We start from the raw sequence: 21,287 nt of genomic DNA, 5'->3' as shown, positions 1-21,287 counted from the left end.
ACTCACCGCTCTGTCTTTCTGATAATGGTGATTCAAAAACAATTAACATTCTCAAACCCACAATGGTCACTAATTTCTACTCTCCATCAAGAACAAACTTCTTGTAAATCCTTCCATACCTAAAAATTCCGAATCATTTTAGTTCTCTCCTCAGTACACACTAACTTGCTCACTGTCCCAGAACATAAAATGGGGGAGGGGAGACTAGAAAGCTATAGGCTGGGAGCAGATTATCAGGACCTGGAATACTATGGTAAGAAATCCATTAAATCTTTTTGGCAATAAGGAATCCCAGGTTGTTCCAAGAGGTGACAACTACAGTTGACCTGAAGAAGTCATCTGCAGGTGGTTAAAAACACTGACAAGCAGGAGAAGTGGGGAAAGTTATCTTTTGAGAGGCTAGGCAAGAACTGTCACAAAGGCCTGAACCAAGATGATGGATTGCAGAGGGAATGGAAGGAAGGGATAGAGAAGGAAAAGTTAGTCTTCCCTGAAGTTTCACAAAACCAAAGAATCACTGCTGAGTAATTTTATACTCACTAACAGGAAGATCCCTATTTTTATTTAAGAACACTTTCAAGGAAATTTCTTTCAAAAAATGAAAGTGACTGATTAAGACATTCAGAACAATGAATCAAGTAACTTCTTCAAGATTTGCTTAACAAGTAAAAGGGAAAAGGAACATACAGGTTTTGATTTTCTGTTGTTATTCCAAAAGCAGTATTCAACTTTCAGTGCCAATCGAAAATGTTCAAATGTCTGAAAATCCTCATAATTTCCAAATGGAATCAGTAACTAATTCTTTAAAACCAGGAGTTTACATTAACGGTAACTTCGTCTATTGCTTAAATAATAACTTGAAGGGAAACAGCCCACTCCGAAAGTCATTTCTAACATTTTCATTCTTATAAAAAAATAAACAGAGGGCCAGGCGTGGTGGCTCACGCCTGTAATCCCAGCACTTTGTGGGCGGATCACCTGAGGTCAGGAGTTCCAGACCAGCCTGGCCAACAGGGTGAAACCCTGTCTCTACTAAAAATACAAAAAACTTAGCCAGGCATGGTGGTGTGCGCCTGTAGTCCCAGCTACTTGGGAGGCTGAGGCAGGAAAATCGCTTGAACCTGGGAGGCGGAGGTTGCAGTGAGCAGAGATGATGCCATTGCACTCCAGCCTGGGCAACAGAGTGAGACTCCGCCTCAAAAAAATAAAATTTAATTTAATTTAATTAAAAAAAAAAGAATTTTGTAAGACAACAAACATTTGTGAAAATATTTTAGTTGCCAATATCTTCACATAGGAACAAGCTATTCATTGTTCCTAATCAACAAGAATTTTAGAAAGTTGACTTGAGAGTAATAAGTATCAATTTTTTATTGAACAACACTGAATACAGCATGTTAGGACTAGAGGCTGTGCTAGATACTGACATTACTTAAGAAACAGCTCCTACCTTCAAAAAGTCTAGGAGGAAAAAAAATCTAGGGGAGATACACATAAAGAGTTAACATCAAGAAATCTAATTTATAACTCTTTGGGAAAAATAATTAGACTTTGGGCACGTGTCAACATTCATTATCTGGGTACATTTAAATCTTCATAATGAAAGCAAATGTTTGCAAAAAGTACAGTGAGCAAATTCCCAATAGGAACTGCTTTCCAAGAGTTAGCTTCGTACTACTCACATACTGTCAGAGGGACCTACTGAACACTGTGTTTCTGTAACATTTTTGGAGGTAGGAAATACTCCAATGAAAGAAAAATGACTAGATCTATTTAAAATCAGTTCTGCAACTCACTTGCTGTGTAACTTGGGCCAAGTCAATTTCCTTCTTTCTTATTTTCTCCATTTGTTTTAGTGTCTGCCACCCATCTACCTACATCATATAGAAGTCAGAGTAATGAACACTTGTTTGATACACCGTATAAATGACTTCAAAGAAAAGTTTTATATAAGCCCAATATTCAGTACTATAAATAAGCTTTAACCGCAAATTTTCACTCTACCAACAAACGGCAAAATGTCTCTTCTCAAAATTCCTGTCACTGGCCAAAGTTATCATTTTTCATCAATTTATTAACAAATATTTACTGAGCACCTATTACATGCGAGGCACTCTTCTAAAAACTGGGGATATGAGAGTGAGCAAAACAAACTCATGGCCCTTACATGTAAAAAGAGAATACAACTAGTAGGAGAAAAAAATTAACAATAAATTGTATTGCACGTGGGATGGTGATAAGTACTATGGAGACCGATAAAGCAGGGAAGATAAATACTACCCCAAATAGTGGGAACTGCAATTAGGTCTTCAGAAAAGGATTTCCTGAGAAGGTGACGTCTGAGCAAAGACCTGGAAGGAGGTGAGTTAGAGAGCGTAGGGAAGGACACTTCAAGCAAAAGGAACAAAAGCAGGTGGAAAGGCCTTGGACTGAACTTACTCTGGAGTAGCAGATGAACAGCAAGGAAGCTTGCGAAGATGGAATGGGCAAGGGAAAGGTAGTAAATGAGATCAGGGCAGGAAAAAAAAGTGTAAAGCCTTGTGGCTGTTGTAGAGGCTTTGACTTTTATTCTGGGTGAGACAGGGAGTCTTTGGGAGGTATCAAGCCTCAGAGAAGTGACATCAATGACTTTTTAAAGGAGGTTTAAGAACACTAAGGTGTCTGAAGAAAGCTAAATTAAGCCAAAACTATTTCTAAGAATTTAAAGTGAAGAATTTGAAAACCAACGAATGGGCCATACTCGACCTCCCTAGCTGCCCAAAGGATGCTGACGACACGAACCAGCTGTGACAGTTGAACATTCAAAGGCAGGCAGATTTCCGTAATGTTTACAGTCCTTGCCAGTGGGAAAAGCCGTGACTTTTCAACAAAAGCACTTGGCCGGTCGGATGCACCTCGAAATCCCTCCATTTGACAGACCACGTGTTAACTTCTAAGAAAGTAGGTGGGGCCCACGATGTCACCTCATCTTAAAACATGCGGAAACCAAAAAGAGAAAAGGGTCTCCCGTCAAGTCAACGGAGCTGCCCAGCAGAGTGGAGGCTTTCCGGATTCCCGGCTCCAGCACGAACTTCAGGGCGCCAACGTCCCACCGCGAGTCTTGACACGAGGGCTGCCTTCAACCGGCAAGCCCATCTCCCGCTGGTTGCCAGCGGACTCCACCCCGGACGACAAATCACAGTCAGAATCAACGTGTCTCTCCCACCCTCGGACTGCTGCTCCTTCCCACCGGCGGGCCTGGGGGTGGGCCCAGACCCAGACTAGGGGTGGGGGGTTGGGGAGAAGGCGGGTCCCAGCGGAAACTCCCGGCCGCGCCTTCCCGAGCCATGCGCTCGGGCCGGGACCCAGCCGCCTTCGCCCTGGGGAAGAGAGAGGCCGTGTTACCACGGCAGTGCCTGGAGGGCCGAGGGGCGCACTCGCTGAGGGGCTTCGAGGGGGCTGGGGGCGCCTGTGGGAGGGAAGGGGCGCCCGCAGGGAGGGGCTGACACAGGGCTGACTCCGATTTAGGAATATCCTGCCACTTCTCCATCAACAAATCTCCCATCACTGCCGTCCCGCAGCCTCGCTCGCGCCCACGGACCCACTTACAATTCCTTGATCAGCACCATCTTCCCGGAACCCCCTCACAGCTGCCGCCGATACCACCGCCGCCGCCGCCGCTACCGCCTCTCACAGCGCCTGCGCGGCCCCGCCTCCCTGCCCCCGAGCCACCATAGCGCCTGCGTGCCTACACCCTTCCGCCGCGGCCAGTCGCGTCAGCGCGCGAGGGGGCCTAGCTCCGCCCAGTTTCGTGCCCCACCCCGGGCACACGAGGCCTCCACTGCGGTTGCGCAGCCCGCCGACGAGCTTGCGGCTTTTACTGCGGCTGCGCAAACTCGACGCGCGCACTCCTGTCCGCTGACGAGGGCTCCTCCCTTCAGCTTCAGTCCCTCGGGGCATTTGGGCAGCCTACGCTTTCCGGTGAGTTTTCCAGTTGGTTCTTTGGAAGCCGTTTTTTGGTGACCAGTTTTCTGCTCTCTCTTACTGCTCTGAGTCAGGGCCCACCTCCCTGACCGACACCTCACCTCCATAGTCCACATAAAAGACTCCTGACAGGTTCTGGAGGCAGCCGACGCCAGCTTCTGTTCCCCTCCCCAGCCTTGGCAGCTCACGTTCCGCGGGAGGACGTTCACCTGCTTCGCGGTCTCGTGGAGGTCCACCGCGGCGGAGAATCCTAAACCTCACCTGTGACGCGGCAGGATGAGCGGCCAACACTCCCGACGAAGGCGCTCTGGGGGAAAGGAGGCGCTTGGCCTCGAGACCCAGGAAAGGGGGCTGTTCTGGGAGTTAGTTCGCGCAGTTACAGCGAATGCGCCATGGGCCTCAAAGCCGCAGCCCGGAGGTCGCTGGCTTGCTCTGTGCCAGACACGGTTCTATAGAGGCAGTGGGGAGGCATGTGAAAGCAGACACGGTCCCTGTTCTCAAGAAGCCCACAGTCTAGAGGAGACAACTCACTTGGGAAAAAACCAGGGAGAATTTGGGGTGGTGGGGAAGTGCTATGCTATGAATACAGTGGAGTACTGGGAAAGGCAGGGAACTCAAGACAAGGGCTGTCTTAGGAGGCGGTGTTTGAACCTAGCCTGTTAGGATGTGAGAGGGGCATTCCAGTTGGAGGGAAATAGGACCCGAGGACGCAATAAGCTTAGGGTATTTAAGGATCGGCTAGAGGGCAGATGTGGCCAGAACATCGTAAGTGAGGGTGGCAAATGAGCTGGGACCAACTAGATCACTAGGCCATAGTAAATAATTTGTGTTCTAAGAACCATGAGAACCTATTGAAAGGCTATTAAGACGATTAAAATATCACGAAAACATTTTTGTGTAAACATCTGGTGTATCTGATACTGGAATATACGTCTGTGGAGTTAGGGCTGCCTCAAAAAAAATAATGGAAATGAAGTGACTCAGTGACTCCCAGGGACTGCCTTAGGAGAAGGTTTCTGGAATGTCAAAACTTCCAGAAACTTTCTCCTAAGGCAGTTCCAGGGAGTCACCGAGTTTCTCTTGTGTGTGAATGGTGCTAGTTATTGTGAGGGCAGAGATTTAAGGAAACGCACGCTCTTTCTTGCAAGAGTTGAGAAGCTTAGAATCCGCTTTGTTGATTGGACATTGGATTTTATGCCAAGTACTGTGCTAAGTAATAGAGATGTTTTATTTTATTTCACCCTTAGAACATTATGAGATGTATTTTAGCATGCTTTACGAGGGGGAATAAAATGAGATTCAGGGAGTCAAGTGACTTGTACTAGCTTGTTTGCAGAGCCGGGTTTCAAATCCAGATTTTAAAAACGTCAAAGTCTGGTCCATTCATTACACTAATTTCCTAGATGAAAGTTAAGTTGGGGCGTGCAGACCATCTTTATGAGAAATAATTGTTCTCAATTATGGAAAGGAGACTAAAGTCAAATTGTAGAAGATATTTAGAAAAATTAAGGGATTGAATACTATAAATCTGTATGCTTAGGGAGTGTTCTTTAAAGTCTAAGGAGGTAATATTAACATTAATTGCCAAATTTATGTGGTAAGGAGTCATTTTATGTTGTAATCTTTCTCCCCACGTTATGCTTGTTGAAAATATAACTTTTTAAACGTTGCAGATAAATTTATGGCTGACTTGCTGTATCAATCATTAAGAAAAAGGAAATTTTACATCATTTCTCTAATTTTTGAAGTCTCCCACAAGTGTTCACTAGTTCTTTTGTCTGCATAACACAATTCTTCTCATAGATGTACTCAGATGTTTGTGAAATAAACGAGACAGTATGCTGGATGGAGCATGCCTCCAAACCAGTATACAATATAGACGGTGCCTCCCTTTCCTATTGTTTAAAAAAATTATTTGATGATACTTGTTCAAGTATAGTAAGGCAGACTTTATTCAGGACCTTCGAAATAAGTATACGGACCACTGTAATGGGATTTTGTAGTGGGTGAAAGAGATTGGGCTCAACTCTGAACACAGCATGGGCAAGTGAGAGTTTATAGCCAAGGAACAAGATGGTTGGACCTAGGGCGATCAGTGGATGGAAAATTATTAAGAGGATACATCCGGTTCTGGCTAAAGTAACCTAACATAATTCTTGCTGAAGACGTGATCAGACATCATCTGGGGAATGGTGGAGGATGAAGAACAGATACCAAGGATTGGGGAGGTTCTGTTAAAACTAGATTTTACAACTGTTTGGTGGGGCAATGTATTATTGTCACAATCAAAAAGTTCATATTAAAAGACTCAATTGAGAAGGATAGATTAAGAAAGTAACGGGTTTAGATGTATTTATTGAGGGAAAGATTAGCTAGGTTGCTGGAAAACATGAAATCTGTATAACAAAATAATCCTACATCTTTTTCAAGGATAAAAATGGCAGAATGAAAGAATTATAAGTGGAACTAGAGAATAGGAAAGCCACAAACCAGTGCCCAAAATGAGAAAGAAGGACATATAAAGAAAAAGACAAATACACGTGAAAAAAATAGACTAGTGGATTTATGTCCCTGTTGTGTGACATTTTCTTGTATAACAGCTGAAGATGTTGAAGCCTGTGGTGCATTTTTGCAAATGTGTGTATAAAGTGGAATGTAAGTTTTACCAGTAATTGTCTGTAGATACAAAAAGCCAACCCTTTTTTTTGTTTGTTTTAGTGTGGTGTTCCTTGTTTTATCTTTGAACTCTCAAAGGTAGCCTTTACACAGATGTTCAGTTAAACTAATTCTACCAGTGTCATATGTCTACCAATCTCATTACTTCCCTTGTATGTACTTCTAGGTCAAAGAGCTCATTACAGTAAGAATGATGGTAAATTTTACCAAGGTAAAAGATTTCTGAACACGAGCAGTGTGAGTGAAACGCTTATGCACTAACTGATAGCATAACTCTGGCCAAAGAAATTTGAATGGTCACTTAAATATTATAAATGAATTTAGTTCCTAAAGTAGCCGTTCTTAACCTGGAATCCGAAGAAAAGCCTGTCGGTGGGGTTCCCAGGGAATTTGTGAACCACTGAAATTATATACATAATTGCACATCTGTGTGTGTGTGTGTGTGTATATATATATATATTTTTTTTTTTTTTTACTTTTTTTTTTGAGACAGAGTTGCGCTCTGTTGCCCAGCCTGGAGTGCAGTGGCACGATCTGGGCTCACTGCAAGCTCCGCCTCCTGGGTTCTCGCCATTCTCCCGCCTCAGCCTCTGGAGTAGCTGGGGCTACTGGCGCCTGCCACCACGCTCGGCTCATTTTTTGTATTTTTAGTAAAGATGGGGTTTCACCGTGTTAGCCAGGATGGTCTCGATCTCCTGACCTCGTGATCCACCCGTCTTGGCTTCCCAAAGTGCTGGAATTACAGGCTCAAGACGGAGTTTTGCTCTTGCAGTTGCCCAGGCTGGAGTGCAATAGCGCAGTCTCGGCTTACTGCAGCCTCCGCCTCCTGAGTTCAAGCTATTCTTCTACCTAAGCCTCCCAAGTAACTGCCATTACAGGCACCTGCCATCACACCCGGCTGAATTTTTTTGTATTTAGTAGAGGCGAGGTTTCACCACGTTGGTCAGGCTGGTCTTGAACGCCCGACCTCAGGTGATCCACCCAGCTTGGCCTCCCAAAGTGGTAGGATTACAGGCATGAGCCACAGCTCCTGGCTCATGTGTACATTTATCTAGGGGCGAGGTTTGTAGCTTTCATTTGCCTTGCTTGCTCTGCATTTTGCCATCCCATTTCTTTTTATCTTCTGCCTATTCCAGAATGATCTTGATTGAGGATCTTTCTATGAAAACTAGAAATATTCCCAAGGATGCTTTAATTTTGTTAAGTATCAGGGCGTACGTAGGTCATAATACTGTATCACTCTGGGATAGAGAGGGTTAGGCTTTGGAGTAAAAAGACCCTAGCCTCGATCCTGGCTCTGCCACTTTCTGTTCTGAACCTGAGAAAATGACTTAATCTCTCAGAGATTCAGTTTACACTGAAACTCAGTCTTACATATCTGAAAAAAGAGGACTATTAATATTTGCAACAGATTTAATAACTAACAAATATGAAGTATATAAAGCACCTATGTTATGTACTTTACTGGATGCATAAGTGTTCAGTGAATGGGAACCATTTAAAAGCTTCCAGAAAGCAGGAACAGTAATTGAAGATATCAATCTGTAGAGTAACCACTATGTTTAATCATTGTTTGTTATTCTAATACATGCATAAGAATGTATATGTGCATTCATGCATGTATACGTATTGGCCATAATTACCTTTTCTCTGTGGTGTATAATACAGATTCTTGTTCTTCTGTGTCATCACCTACATGTAATAGTATCAGAATTTTCATTTTTTGTCAGTTTATTGGTTTTAAAACTCTATCTTGTGTTTACTTTGCATTCCTTGCAGGACGAGGATGTTTTGTTTTCTGGTCTTGGTCTCATTCTTCCTTCTTTTTCCTGTTGGTCTTGTTCTTTTCTTTTTGGTTTGTAGGGTATATTAGGATGGTGCAAAAGTAATTGAGGTTTTTGCATTGTTGAAATTTGTCATTTGATACTGGAATACCCTCTTAAACCTTCTTAAATAAATGTGGTTATGTTATACATCATTTTAATGGGCATTTCTCACTTTATGTTTTTTTGCTAATGACTTACTACTTGCCATTTATATTTATTTTAGACTATGGAAATGATATTAGACAAAAAGCAACTTCAAGCGATTTTCTTATTTGAGTTCAAAATGGGTCATAAAGCAGCAGAGACAACTCGAAACATGAACAGCACATTTGGCCCTGGAACTACTAATGAACATACAGGGCAGCTGTGATTCAAGAAGTTTTGCAAAGGAGACTAGAGCCTTGAATATGAGTAACACAGTGGCCGGCCATTGGAAGTTGACAACAACTAATTGAGAGCAATTGTCGAAGCTGATCCTCTTACAACTACAAAGGAAGTTGCCTAAGAACTCAATTTCGACCATTCTATGGTCGTTTGGCATTTGAAGCTAATTGGAAAGATGAGAAATCTCAATAAGTGGGTGCCTCATGAGCTGAGCAAAAATTTTTAAAATTGTCATTTTGAAGAGTCGTCATCTGTGCAACAACAACAAACCATTTCTCAATCAGATTGTGACTTGCAATGAAAAGTGGATTTTATATGACAACCAGTGATGACCAGCTCAGTGGTTGGACTGAGAAGCTGCAAAGCACTTCCCAAAGCCAAACTTGCACCAAAAAAAGGTCGTGGTCACTGTTTGGTGGTCTGTTGCCAGTCTGATCCACTACAACTTTCTGAATCCCAGCAAAACCATTACATTAGAGAAGTATGCTCAGCAGATTGATGAGGTGCACCAAAAACTGCAACACCTGCAGCTGACGTAGGTCCACAGAAAGGCCCAATTCTTTTTTTTTGTTTGTTTTTGTTTTTTTTTTTGAGACATAGTCTCATTCTATCGCCAGGCTGGAGTGCAGTGGTTCAATTTCGGCAACCTCTGCAACCTCTGCTTCTCAGGTTCAGGCATTTCTACCTCGCCTTCCTGAGTACCTCAGATTGCAGGCACCTGCCACCACACCTGGCTAATTTTTGTATTTTTAGTCGAAACAGGGTTTCACCATGTTGGCCAGGCTAGTCTCGAACTCCTGACCTCAAGTGATCCACCTGTGTCAGCCTTCAAAGTGCTGGGATTACAGGCGTGAGTCACCACTCCTGGCAGGTCCCGGTTCTTCTCCATGACAATGCCCAACTGCACGTTGCACAACCAGTGCTTCAGAAGTTGAAGGAATTGGTCTATGAAGTTTTGCCTCATCTGCCAGATTCACCTGACTTCTTGCCAACCAACTACCACTTCTTCAAGCATCTTGACAACTTTTTGCAGGTGAAACGCTTCCACACCAGGAGGATGCAGAAAAATGCTTTCCAAGAGTTTGTTGAATCGGAAGCATGGATTTTTATGCTACAGGAATAAACAAATTTATTTCTCGTTGGCAAAAATGTGTTGATTGTAATGGTTCCTATTTTGATTAATAAAGATGTATTTGAGCCTAGTTATAATGATTTAAAATTAATGGTCCAAAAATGCAATTACTTTTGCACCACCACCACCACACACACCCCTACACGTTCTGGATTTGAATTCCATGTTGATTATGTGCACTTGGAATATTTATTTTCCATCTGTGGATTGTTCTGTCACTTATTTTTTTTAATAAACAGGTTTCTGAACCTCTGTTGTATTGGCGTTTTGGGTCAGATTATTCTTTGCTATGTAGGCTGTTCTATGCCTTGTAGGATGTTTAGCAACATCCCTGATCTCTGTTGGCTAGTTGCTGGTAGTACCCCTCCAATCATGACAATCAGAAATGTTTGCAGACATTGCCCAGTTTCTCCTGGGGGGGCACAGTTACTCTAAATTGAGAACTACTGGTTATAGTGACTTTGTCGTGTAGTTATCCTGCTAACATTTTTTTGTTTTTATTATATGCCAGACAAGCCTTTAGTGTTTCATAGGAACTAATCCTAACTCATTTACTTATCACAACAACATATGATGTAGATATTGTTGTCCCTATTTTAAAGAGGAGAAATCTTATGTCCTCTAATACGTAGAAAATGTTAACTTTACCAAGCTATAACTTACATATAAAATGCACCTATTTGAGGTGTACAGTTGTAGAGTTTTGTCAAAGGTATACTCAGACTTCTCTAGAGTTTCATATCATTTATCACAGTCCTTTTTGTATCTTCTTCTAGCACAATGGTTCTGAGATTCCTGAATGTGTGTCATTCAGTCCTTTTCATTGCTCAGTGGTATTTGTGTGGATATACCAGAAATTGTTTATCCATTTACCTAGTGATGGATTTTTCAGTTCTATACAGTTTTTGGTCATGATAAAGTTGCCATGACTAGATGTATAGAAGTCTTTCTGTGGATATATGTTTTCATTTCTCTTATAAGGTAAGTGTATAAGGTAAGTGTATGTTTGACTCTGGGAGAAATGGCCAATTTACAAAGTGGTGGAATCATTTTGCATTCCCAGCAGCAATATGTGAGAGTCCAGTTACTCCACATCCTCATCAACACATTTTAGCCACTCTAGTGGAAATGTGGAATCTCATTGTAGTTAAACTTGCAGTTCTCTGAACATTAATGATGTTGAGCACTTTTTCATGTACTTATAGGTCATTTGTACATCTTTCGTCAAGTAACTATTCAACTCTTGCCCATTTTCAAATTGTTCTTTTTCTGTTTTTGAGTTGGAAGAGTTATTTGAATATCCTACATATAAGTCCTTTCTCAGATGTTTGTGTTATGAGTATTTTCTCCCAGTCACCTGCTTGCCTTTTCTCTTAGTGTGGTATATGTCAAACAGCAGAAATTGTAAGTTCTGATGAAGTCTACTTTCTCATTTTGTTTTATGGTTTTTTGTGTTCTTCCTGAGAAATCTTTGCCTAATCCAGAGGCACAAAGATTTTTATTTTACTACCTTTTCTTGTAGAAGTTTTAAAGTTTTGGCTCTCACATTTAGGTCTGTGAGCCATTTCAAATAAGTTTTGGTGTATATGTCAGGAAACAATCAAGTTTGATTTTTTTCTTACATATGTGTATCCAGTTGTAGCCCCCATTATTAAAAAGACATTTCCTTTGCTCATTTGTTGAAAATCAGTTGACTCTATGTATGCAGGTCTGTTTCAGGAGAGTGTTCCGTTCCATTGATCAATGTGTTTATCATTATGTAATACCACACTGCTTTGATTACTATAGCTATATAGTAAGTCTTGAAATCAGGTGGCTTATTTCCTCCAGGTTCTAAATTTTCAAAATTGTTTTGGGTCTTCTAGGATTTCATTTCATTAATTTTTTTAAAAAAGAACCCTGGTGGAATTTTTATGGGACTTGCATCTTATCTGTGGAACAATTGGGAAGAGTTGACATCTTAACAATATTGAATCTTTATAAATGGTGTATCTCTTCATTTATTTAGATCTTCAGTGTTTCTCGGCTCTTGGCAGCATTTTGTAGCTTACAGGGTATAGGCTTTGCAGATATTTTGCTTTATCCTTAAGTATTTTGTGGTTTTTAAAAAAAATATATAATTTTTAAAAATTCCTCAAGTATTGATAATATGTAAAGATAGACTTGATTCTTGTTTATTCCCCTTGCTGGACTCAGTTATAAGAGTGTTTTTGTGTATTTTATAAGATTTTCTATATAACAGTCTCTGAATAAAGACAGTTTCATGTTTTTTTCCAGTCTTTATGATTTTTATTTTTTTCCTTTATAGCACTGGTTAAGAACTCATCTGTTGCTATAAGTGGCAAAATCAGTTTATTGATCTTTTTTTTTCCACCAGCCCAAATAGAGAATGTTTACCAATTGGATAGATCTTTTTACCACGTTCTTTGATTTTTCTCTACTTATTTTCTATTTGATTGATTTTTACCTTTTATTACTTACCTCTGCCTAGTTAGTTTTGGTTTGATTTTTTCTATTCTTAGCTTTAAGATAGAAGCCCATACCATTGTTTTTAGATTTTCTTCTCAAATATAAGCATTTAAACCTATAAATTCATCTCTAAGTTCTGGTTTAGCTGCATTTATATTTTTATGTTTTCATTGTCATTCAATTCAAAGTATTTTCTAATTTTTTTATTTCTTTTTAACTTTGGACTATTTGGAAGTATATTAATTACCAAATTTTTTAGTATTCTCCACATTTTTGTTTTAAGTGTCAGTTTAATTTGGTTACAGTCCAAGAATATACCCTGTATGATTTTAATCATTTCAAATTTATTGAAACTTATAGCCTAGTTTGTTTTTGCTTTGTGTATTTTGAGGTTTGGCTAGTAGATCCCTATACTTTTAGGACTTTTATGTCTTCTTGATGAGTTATCCTCATTATAATTGTGACATACCTCCCTTTATCCTTGGTAATATTCCTTGTTCTGAAGCCTATTTTGCCTGATACTAATGTAGAGTTTCAGCTTATGATTTGTGTTTGCATGGTAGGTATCTTGTTATTCCTTTTAACCTTTTTGTTATTGTAGTGATAGTAATTTGTACATAGCGTATAGTTGGGTCTTGCTTTTTAATCCAGTCTGATACTCTACCTTTTAAGTAGAATATTGGGCCATTTATGTTTAATATAGTTATAAAATGGTTGGGTTAAATCTGCCAATTTTTTATGTTTATTGTAGAGCTTATAAGATGTGTCTGTAACTTACCACAGTCTACCATTAACCCTTTTCTTAGGAAAAAAAAAAGGTGCAGCTCACTGCCAGCACTCATTTAATTTTACATAAACATACTCTTTGAGGATGAAGCAAATCTGATTTCCAATGTGAAAATATAAAAACTGTTCTTGGAGTTATTTTTAAATAGAACTAACATCAGAATTGTGTGAATCATTAGAATCATCTATATCAGAAAAATTGGATTCATCAAATTTTTGGCCAACAACTGTTGAAGAACAATGTTAACATCACTCATAGGAATGCTGTATATTCTAGGATTTGACATTTTCAGTGATTGAGAATTACTGTATTTTATAAACGGAAATACCACTACTAAAAACAGAATGCTATAAATAGAATGATGTCTTTTGTTTCCAGAGTCAGTATTACTGGAACAATGCAACAATAATCATAAAAGCAAGATACTTTGTGGCAAAGGTATCTCACAGTAAACTCTGTAGCTGTAAGTGCTGCCCGCAAGTATTCTTGGGGCAAATGGAAAAAGGGTTAAATGGAATTAAACTGTTTCACATGAAATGTAAGAAATAAGAGTATACTTTCATCTCTCCTATTGTCTTTACAGTCTCACAATACATCATTATTTCACTTTAAATCAGTCAATTATTGGCTGAGCACGGTGACTCATTCCTGTAATCCCAGCACTTTGGGAGGCCGAGGCAGGTGGATCACTTGAGGTCAGGAATTTGAGACCAACCTGGCCAACAGCGTGAAACCCCGTCTCTACTAAAAATACAAAAATTAGCCAGGCATGGTGGCACATGGCTGTAATCCCAGCTACTGGGGAGGCCGTGGCAGGAGAATTGCTTGAACCCAGAGGTTCAAGGTGGAGGTTGCAGTGAGCCAGAATCATGCCATCATACTCCAGCCTGGGTGAAGAAGTGAGACTGTCTCAAAAAAAAAAAAAAAAAAAAAAAAAAAAGTCAATTGTCAACCAGGCACAATTTCTCATGCCTGTAATCCCAGCACTTTGGGAGGTCGAGGAGGCAGGAGGATCACTTGAGGCCAGGAGTTTAAGATCAGCCTGGGCGATATAGCGAGACCCTATCTCTCAAAAATTTTTTAAATCTGAGAAAATAGTATTTTCTATTATCTTGCTAACATTTGTTCAGTATTTGTGCTCGGTATTCTAAGTGCTTTGCATGATTTAATACATTTAATCTTGTAAGCAAACACATGATGTAGGTACTACTATCTATTTTACAGTTAAGGAAAGTGAGAGACAGGTAATTAACCCCAATTTAGTCAGCTAGCTGGAATATGAACCCAGCCAGTCTCGTATCAGAGCCTGAGTTTTTAACCACTTTGCTATACTGCCTTCCTAAATTGGCCATGGCCTCCAGTATAGTTTTAAGCAGAAGATATAAAAGTAGGCTTTTATTTTTTTAAGAGACAGCATCTCCCTTTTTCACCTAGGCTAGAGTGCAGTGGTGTAATGGTAGCTCACTACAGCCTCAAATTCCTGGGCTCAAGGGATCCTTCCACTTCAGCCTCCCAAGTAGCTGGGACTACAGGCATGTACCACCCCACCTGGCTAATTTTAAAACTTTTCTTTTTTTAGTACATGGGGTCTCACTGTGTTGCCCAGGTTGGTCTCAAACTCCTGGCCTCAAGTGATCCTCCCTCCTTGGCATTCCAGAGTGCTGGGATTATAGGTGTGAGCCACCATGCCAGACTGGACTGGCATACTTATCTTGATGTTGACTTTAAGATGCTTCCAGAATCTAATTAAGTATGTTTGCTACAGGTTTTTGGTAGCTGCCCTTTATTAGATTAAGGCTGTTTTCTTCCTAGTTTGAGTTTTTGTCGTTATTTAGTATTGAATTTTGTGAAATGCTTTTTCTGTGTTGAAATAATCATGTTCTCCTTTGTTCTGCTCGTGTAATCTATTCCATGACTAGATTTTCTGATGTTGAGCCATCCTTGGGTTTTCAGAATAAACCTTAGTCATCATTCATGTTATTTTTTATTTTCCATTGGTCATCTGTGATGTTAGGATAGGTTTGCTCGATAGGTCAGGAAATTAAAATTATGAAGATGAGACAGATTTATGAATAGTACTGATTTTAATTTCAAATAATGAATGGCTTATTAGCTGGCTTAAAATGAAGATGGCCTATGTAAGATATATCACTAATTTTATTTGAGAAGTCTTCTTAAAGTACTCTATTATTTTTGAATAGATACTCACATTTCATAATTCAAATTGTACAAAAGAGTGTATACAGTGATACCTACCCCTCTTTCATTCCTATCTGGACACCTCTAGAAACCAATGTTACCAGTTTTTTTGTTCTGGAGATTTTGCATATATAAGCAATTATATTTATTTTCTATGTCCCTCTTTAAAAAAAAAACAAAAACAAAAAACAAAAAAAAAAACATTGAATTGCAGTATACACGCTATTCTGCATCCTGTAGGTTTTCTTGATCTTGAGGAATGTATGAGACAAGGTTCAGTCAGAGAAATGGAGCTACTGTGTGTGTTAAGACATATGGCATTTATCAAATGAATTGGCCTTTACTCAATTGTAGGAGTTGCTGAAGAAACGAAGGTCGGGAAAGGACAGGTGGAGAATGAGAGGAGTCACTAACCAGGCTTTCTGAAAGATTAGTGTGGTGAACAAGTCAGAGCTTGTTAGGGAAATCTGGGAAACAGGCACTTCCAGCTGCTGAGGTGAGATTGCAGAAAGGATTATTTGGGAGACTCTTGCCTCTGTGTAGTTAACTGGATTTGATAGCCTGGGGCTGCTGATGATCCAATGGGGTATGCTTTCAGGAAGAGCAGGACATGAAATGGAGGAGAGTGGGGACAACCTAAAGCTTTCCACATACCAATTTGTGAGTGTTCATCACTATGCTAATCCTGAAATCTTCATTGAATCATGGCTGCTGCATTGCTCCTGCTTTCTAAAATCTTGTGCAAATTTCTCTTGGCCAATTCTTACTCAGAGCCATAGAAGGAAGGGGATTCTGGAAAACAGTTCCAAGCTTAACCTTACTAACCCAGCACAGTTCAGCACCAAGCGCACTCCGTATTGATATGTAAAGGCAGCTTTATCCCCCCGCCCTTTTTTTTTATTGTGGTAAAATACACATAACATAAAACTTACCATCTTGGTCATTTTTAAGTGTATAATTCAGTGGTTTTAAATACATTCATCATATTGTGCAGCTGTTACCATCCATCTCCAGAATTCTTTTCATCTTGTAAAACAAATTCTGTGCCCATTAACAATAATTCCCTGTTACAAGTGGAATCATACAGCATTTGTCTTTTTGTGACTGGCTTATTTCACTTAACATAATGTCTTCCAGGGTCATCCATTTTGTAGCGGTTTGCAGAATATCTTTCCTTTCTAAGGTTGAGTACGATTCCATTGTGTGAATATACCACATTTTGCTTATCCACTCACAGGTGGATGGACAGTTAGCCTGCTTCCACATACTATGTATTATGAATAATGCTGCCATAAACATGGGTGCACAAATATCTCTCTGAGACCCTGATTTCAATTTTGGGGTATATATCTGGAAGGAGAATTGCTGAATCATAAGGTAATTCTATTTTTAATTTTTTGAGGAATGGCTATACTGTTTTCCCCAGTGGCTGTTACCATTTTACATTCCCATCAGCATGGTGGGGGTATGGATTACTCCACATCCTTGCCAACACTTACTTCTGTTTTTTTGATAGTAGCCATCCCAGTGGTTGTGAGGTAGCATCTCTCCTAGTTTTGATTTGCATTTCTGAAATGAACAGTGATGTTGAGCGTCTTTTCATGTGCTTTTTGGCCATTTACTTATCTTTGGAGAAATGTGTACTCAAGACCTTTGCCCATTTTTAGTCAAGTTTTTTTTTTTTAATTGTTGACTTCTCTATTCTGGATATTGTTCTCTTATCAGATATATTATAAATATTTTCTGCTATTCTGTTGCATTTTTACTCTTGCAATTTTTAAATTTTATAAAATCCAGTATGTTTCTTTTTTGTTTTGTTTTGTTGCCTCTGCCTTTGGTATCATATCCAAGAAGTTATTGCCAAATCCAGTGTCGTCATACAGGTAGGCAGTTCTCCATTTCAGGTTTTGTTTGTTGTTTTGTTTATTTGTTTTTGGTTTTTTTGAGATGGAGTCTTGCTCTGTCACCCAGGCTGGAGTGCAGTGGTGCAATCTTGACTCACTGCAACCTCTGCCTCCCGGGTTCAAGCAATTTTCCTGGCTCAGCCTCCCGAGTAGCTGGGACTACAGGTGTGTGCCACCATGCCTGGCTAATTTTGTGTATCTTTAGTAGAGACGTGATTTCACTGTGTTAGCCGGGATGGTCTCAATCTCCTCGTGATCCGCCTGCCTCAGCCTCCCAAAGTGCTGGGATTACAGGCGTGAGCCACGGCACCTGGCCTTTTTGTTTCTGGTTTTCTTTTTTAAGAGATGGGGTCTCACTCCATCACCCAGGCTGGAGTATAGTGGTGCAATTATAGCTCACTGTAACTGGAACTCCCAGTCTAAAGTGATCGTCTTGCCTCAGCCTACAAAGTACCTGGGACTATATTTGGGACTACTGGTGTTTGCCACTATACCCAACTAATTGTTTTTGTTGTTTTTGTTTGTTTGTTTTGTTTGCTTTTTGTAGAGCCAGGACCTTGTAATGCGCAGCATTGTCTTGAACTCCTGGCTTCAAGCAAGTCTGCCACGTCAGCCTCCCAAAGCACTGGGATTACAGGCATGAGTCATGGTGCCTGTCCCATTTTAAGTTAATTTTTGTATAGGATATTAGATAAGGATCCAGCTTCATTTTTCCCCCCTGAATATCCAGTTTTCCCAGTGCCATTTGTTGAAAATTCTATCTTTTCCTCATTGAATGCTATTAGATAAAAATTATTTGACCATATAGACAAGGGTATATTTCTGGGTTCTCCATTGTGTATATGTAGTGTGATTTAAATTGTCTTCTATTGGTACCCACTTAGGTTGTATTCAGTAGTTGCTGTTATCAGAGTCCTGCAATAAATACTCCTTTACTGTGTATATGCAGTGTGATTTAAATTGTCTCCTCTTGGTACCCACTTAGGTTGTATTCAATAGTTGCTATTATCAGAGTCCTGCAATAAATACTCATTTACATAGATCATTTCATGTAATGTATAAGTGTAACTATAAGAGAAATTTCTGAAAGTGGAATTGTTAAAGGGTAAGTATACTTGCAGTTTTTACATATTTTGTCTTGTTTTCCTTTAAACTGTACCAATATACACTTCCACAAGCAATGTATGAGATTACCCATTTCCCCAAACTCTTCAAACATAATATTTTCAAACATTGTTTAAAACCTTTTGGTTGTATGGTATAGTACTGTGAGAAACATACTCACCCGTCCAAACCCAAAGAATGGACTTAGAGGCACGAAGAACAGCAAAAGTAAGACTTTATAATAACAGTCTCGCAAGGTCGGGTGTCTGAGCGGGTACATCCAGGGAAGTCACAACAGGTAATTTATCTCCTAGCGTGCAGGTCCTTCCACCAGTTCCTCACTGATTGAGTATTACGGGGTACAATCTTCTAAGACGTCACCTAAGTTTCATTATCCCCCTCATGAGGTTATATCCTGTCCCTTTCCCTGCTTAAGTTTTATTTCCCGATAACGAAACTTTCCTTTTATGGGCTGACCCCTCCTCTACGTTGTTTGCTTATTATGACCTTCTAGGTGCATAAGCCAGGCAGTTTGTCACATTTGCAGGCTAGCTGCCAATACTTAGATTTATCTTGCCTTGAAAATTGACCATTTAAAATGTTTTCTTACTGTACAAATACAAAAAGTTACATAAAATGAATTAGTTACTGTAGGGAGATCAATAGTTGTTACCTCCACCAGATCAAGAAATAGACCTTTGCCAGTCTTTCCATAAGTCCTTCATGTACTTTGTCCTAGTCACAATTCCTTCTTCTCTAAAAGTAACTGCCTAGCCAGGCATGGTGGCTGGTGTCTGTAATCCCAGAACTTTGGGAAGCCAAAGAGGGAGGATCACTTCAGCCCAGAAGTTCAAGACTAGCCTGGGCAACATAGTGGGACCCCATCTCTACAAAAAATAAAAAAAAATTAGCTGGGCATGGTGGCATATGCCTGTAGTACCAGCCACCTGAGACAGGAGGATGAGTTGAGCCCAGGAGGTCCAGGCTGCAGTGAGCAGTGATGGCGCCACTGCACTCCAGCCTGGGTGACAGAGTGACACTCTGTCTCAAAAAGTAACTGCCTTCTTTTACAGGAATCACTTCCTTCATGCTTTTGATCACCCTACTGTGTAGCTCCTAAACTCTATAGTTTCTTTTTTGTTTCTTTTAACCCACATGTAATCCTGTTCTTTCACCGCACTCTCCAACCTACAATACAACTTGTTGAGGAAGTTGAATTGTTTGATAGAATTCTCTGCACTCTGAATTTTGCTGCTGTTAGGTCTTGATATGGTTTGGCTGTGTCCCCCCTAAAATCTCATCGTAAATTCCCACATATTGCAGGAGGGACATGGTGGGAGATAATTGAATTATGGGGATGGGTCTTTCTCGTGCTGTTCTTCTGATAGTAAGTCTCATGAGATATCATGATTTCATAAGGGGGAGTTTCCCTACATGAGCTCTCTTCTCTTGCCGCCACCATGTAAGAGGTGCCTTTTGCCTTCCGCCACGATTGTGAGGCCTCCCCAGCCATGTGGAGCTGTAAGTCCATTAAACCTCTTTCTTTTGTAAATTGCCCAGCATCAGGTATGTCTTTACCAGCATCATGAAAACGGACTAGTACAGATCTACAGGCTTGACCAGGTCCATTTGGAATATTTTTGGCAAACTTGTTTCATAGGTGGTAATGGGTTCTTCTGTGAAAACACATGTATACAGTCAAGACAATGGGAAAATTGAAAAAAGAATAACATGTATATTGTCTCTTTGTGGTGATAGCAACCATTACTGCTAAATCCTTAGCTCCATTAATTTATTATGGATTGGAAAATGGTGACATTCCTAATCATTTCTTAATATATTGGCTGGAATATTTCTGCAAAGAGAAGCTGATCATTTACTAGTGCAATTTGTGTAAGAAAGGCAGAATAGACCCTTGATTTTTGTCCCATTATTTACCAGTTCTCAAAATGAAAATGTTTCCTGTTATCCTCAAAAGGTGATCAATTACTGTTTCTTAATTTGGACTTAAACAAATTTGAAATACCAATGTCAATTTCACTTACTGCTCTTATTGCTCAGAATGTTCTATCTTTGGCCATTTGAATCCCTTCAAATTGTCTCCTGAATCCTGTTGATGTGTTTCTAGTAAGTAGTCTTTGACAGCTTCCTTGGTATAACAAGATCTAGCACAAAAGCTTATCTCATACATTTTCTGCCATTCCAGACTGGAATCAGCCATTTTACCAAGAAAGTTGGGTTTCTTTTACTGGCAGGAGCACAGTCTTATGTAAGGTATGTCTTGGCTTCTGGATTTGTCATCGTTTTTAGGCCTTTTTAGTAGCTAGGGTGAAAAAATTGTGTACACTTAAATATATAGATAATGCGTGGAGATGTTGATTATATAAATATGACAGAAACTGTATGTATGTTAATGTATTATGTGAATACAGTTGACCCTTGAGCAACATGGATTTGAACTACATAGATCCACTTATACATGGATCTTTTTTCAATAAATATGTTGGAAATTTTTTTGGAGATTCACAATGATTAAAAAACAAAAACAAAAACAAAAAAACTTGGCCGGGCGCGGTGGCTCACACCTGTAATCCCAGCACTTTGGGGGGCCGAGGCGGGCGAATCACAGGGTCAGGAGATCGAGACCATCCTGGCTAACACGGTGAAACCCCGTCTCTACTAAAAATACAAAAAAATTAGTCAGGCATGGTGATGGGCGCCTATAGTCCCAACTACTTGGGAGGCTAAGGCAGGAGAATGCCTTGAACCCGGAGGCGGAGCTTGCAGTGAGCCAAGATGGCACCACTGCACTCTAGCCTGGGCAACAGCGAAACTCCGTCTCA

The 21,287-nt window shown here is 40.2% G+C and overlaps 1 protein-coding gene across 1 annotated transcript in view; it reads right to left on the bottom strand.

Moving 5' to 3' along the window:
• The window catches only part of PITPNB (phosphatidylinositol transfer protein beta), a 68,334-nt gene extending 64,657 nt beyond the window's left edge, over positions 1-3,677 (bottom strand). Inside the window, exon 1 of the mRNA XM_050806853.1 lies at positions 3,589-3,677. Within this exon, the coding sequence (XP_050662810.1) occupies positions 3,589-3,608 (20 nt within the window). The 5' untranslated portion in view covers positions 3,609-3,677. The remainder of the gene's footprint in view (positions 1-3,588) is intronic.
• Between the last annotated feature and the right edge of the window lie 17,610 nt (positions 3,678-21,287).

Source organism: Macaca thibetana, chromosome 10 (genome assembly GCF_024542745.1).
Source record: "Macaca thibetana thibetana isolate TM-01 chromosome 10, ASM2454274v1, whole genome shotgun sequence".
In the NCBI taxonomy this organism is placed as follows: domain Eukaryota; kingdom Metazoa; phylum Chordata; class Mammalia; order Primates; family Cercopithecidae; genus Macaca; species Macaca thibetana.
Note: the sequence above shows the minus strand (reverse complement) of the source record. Positions and strands in the feature narration are given on the sequence as shown.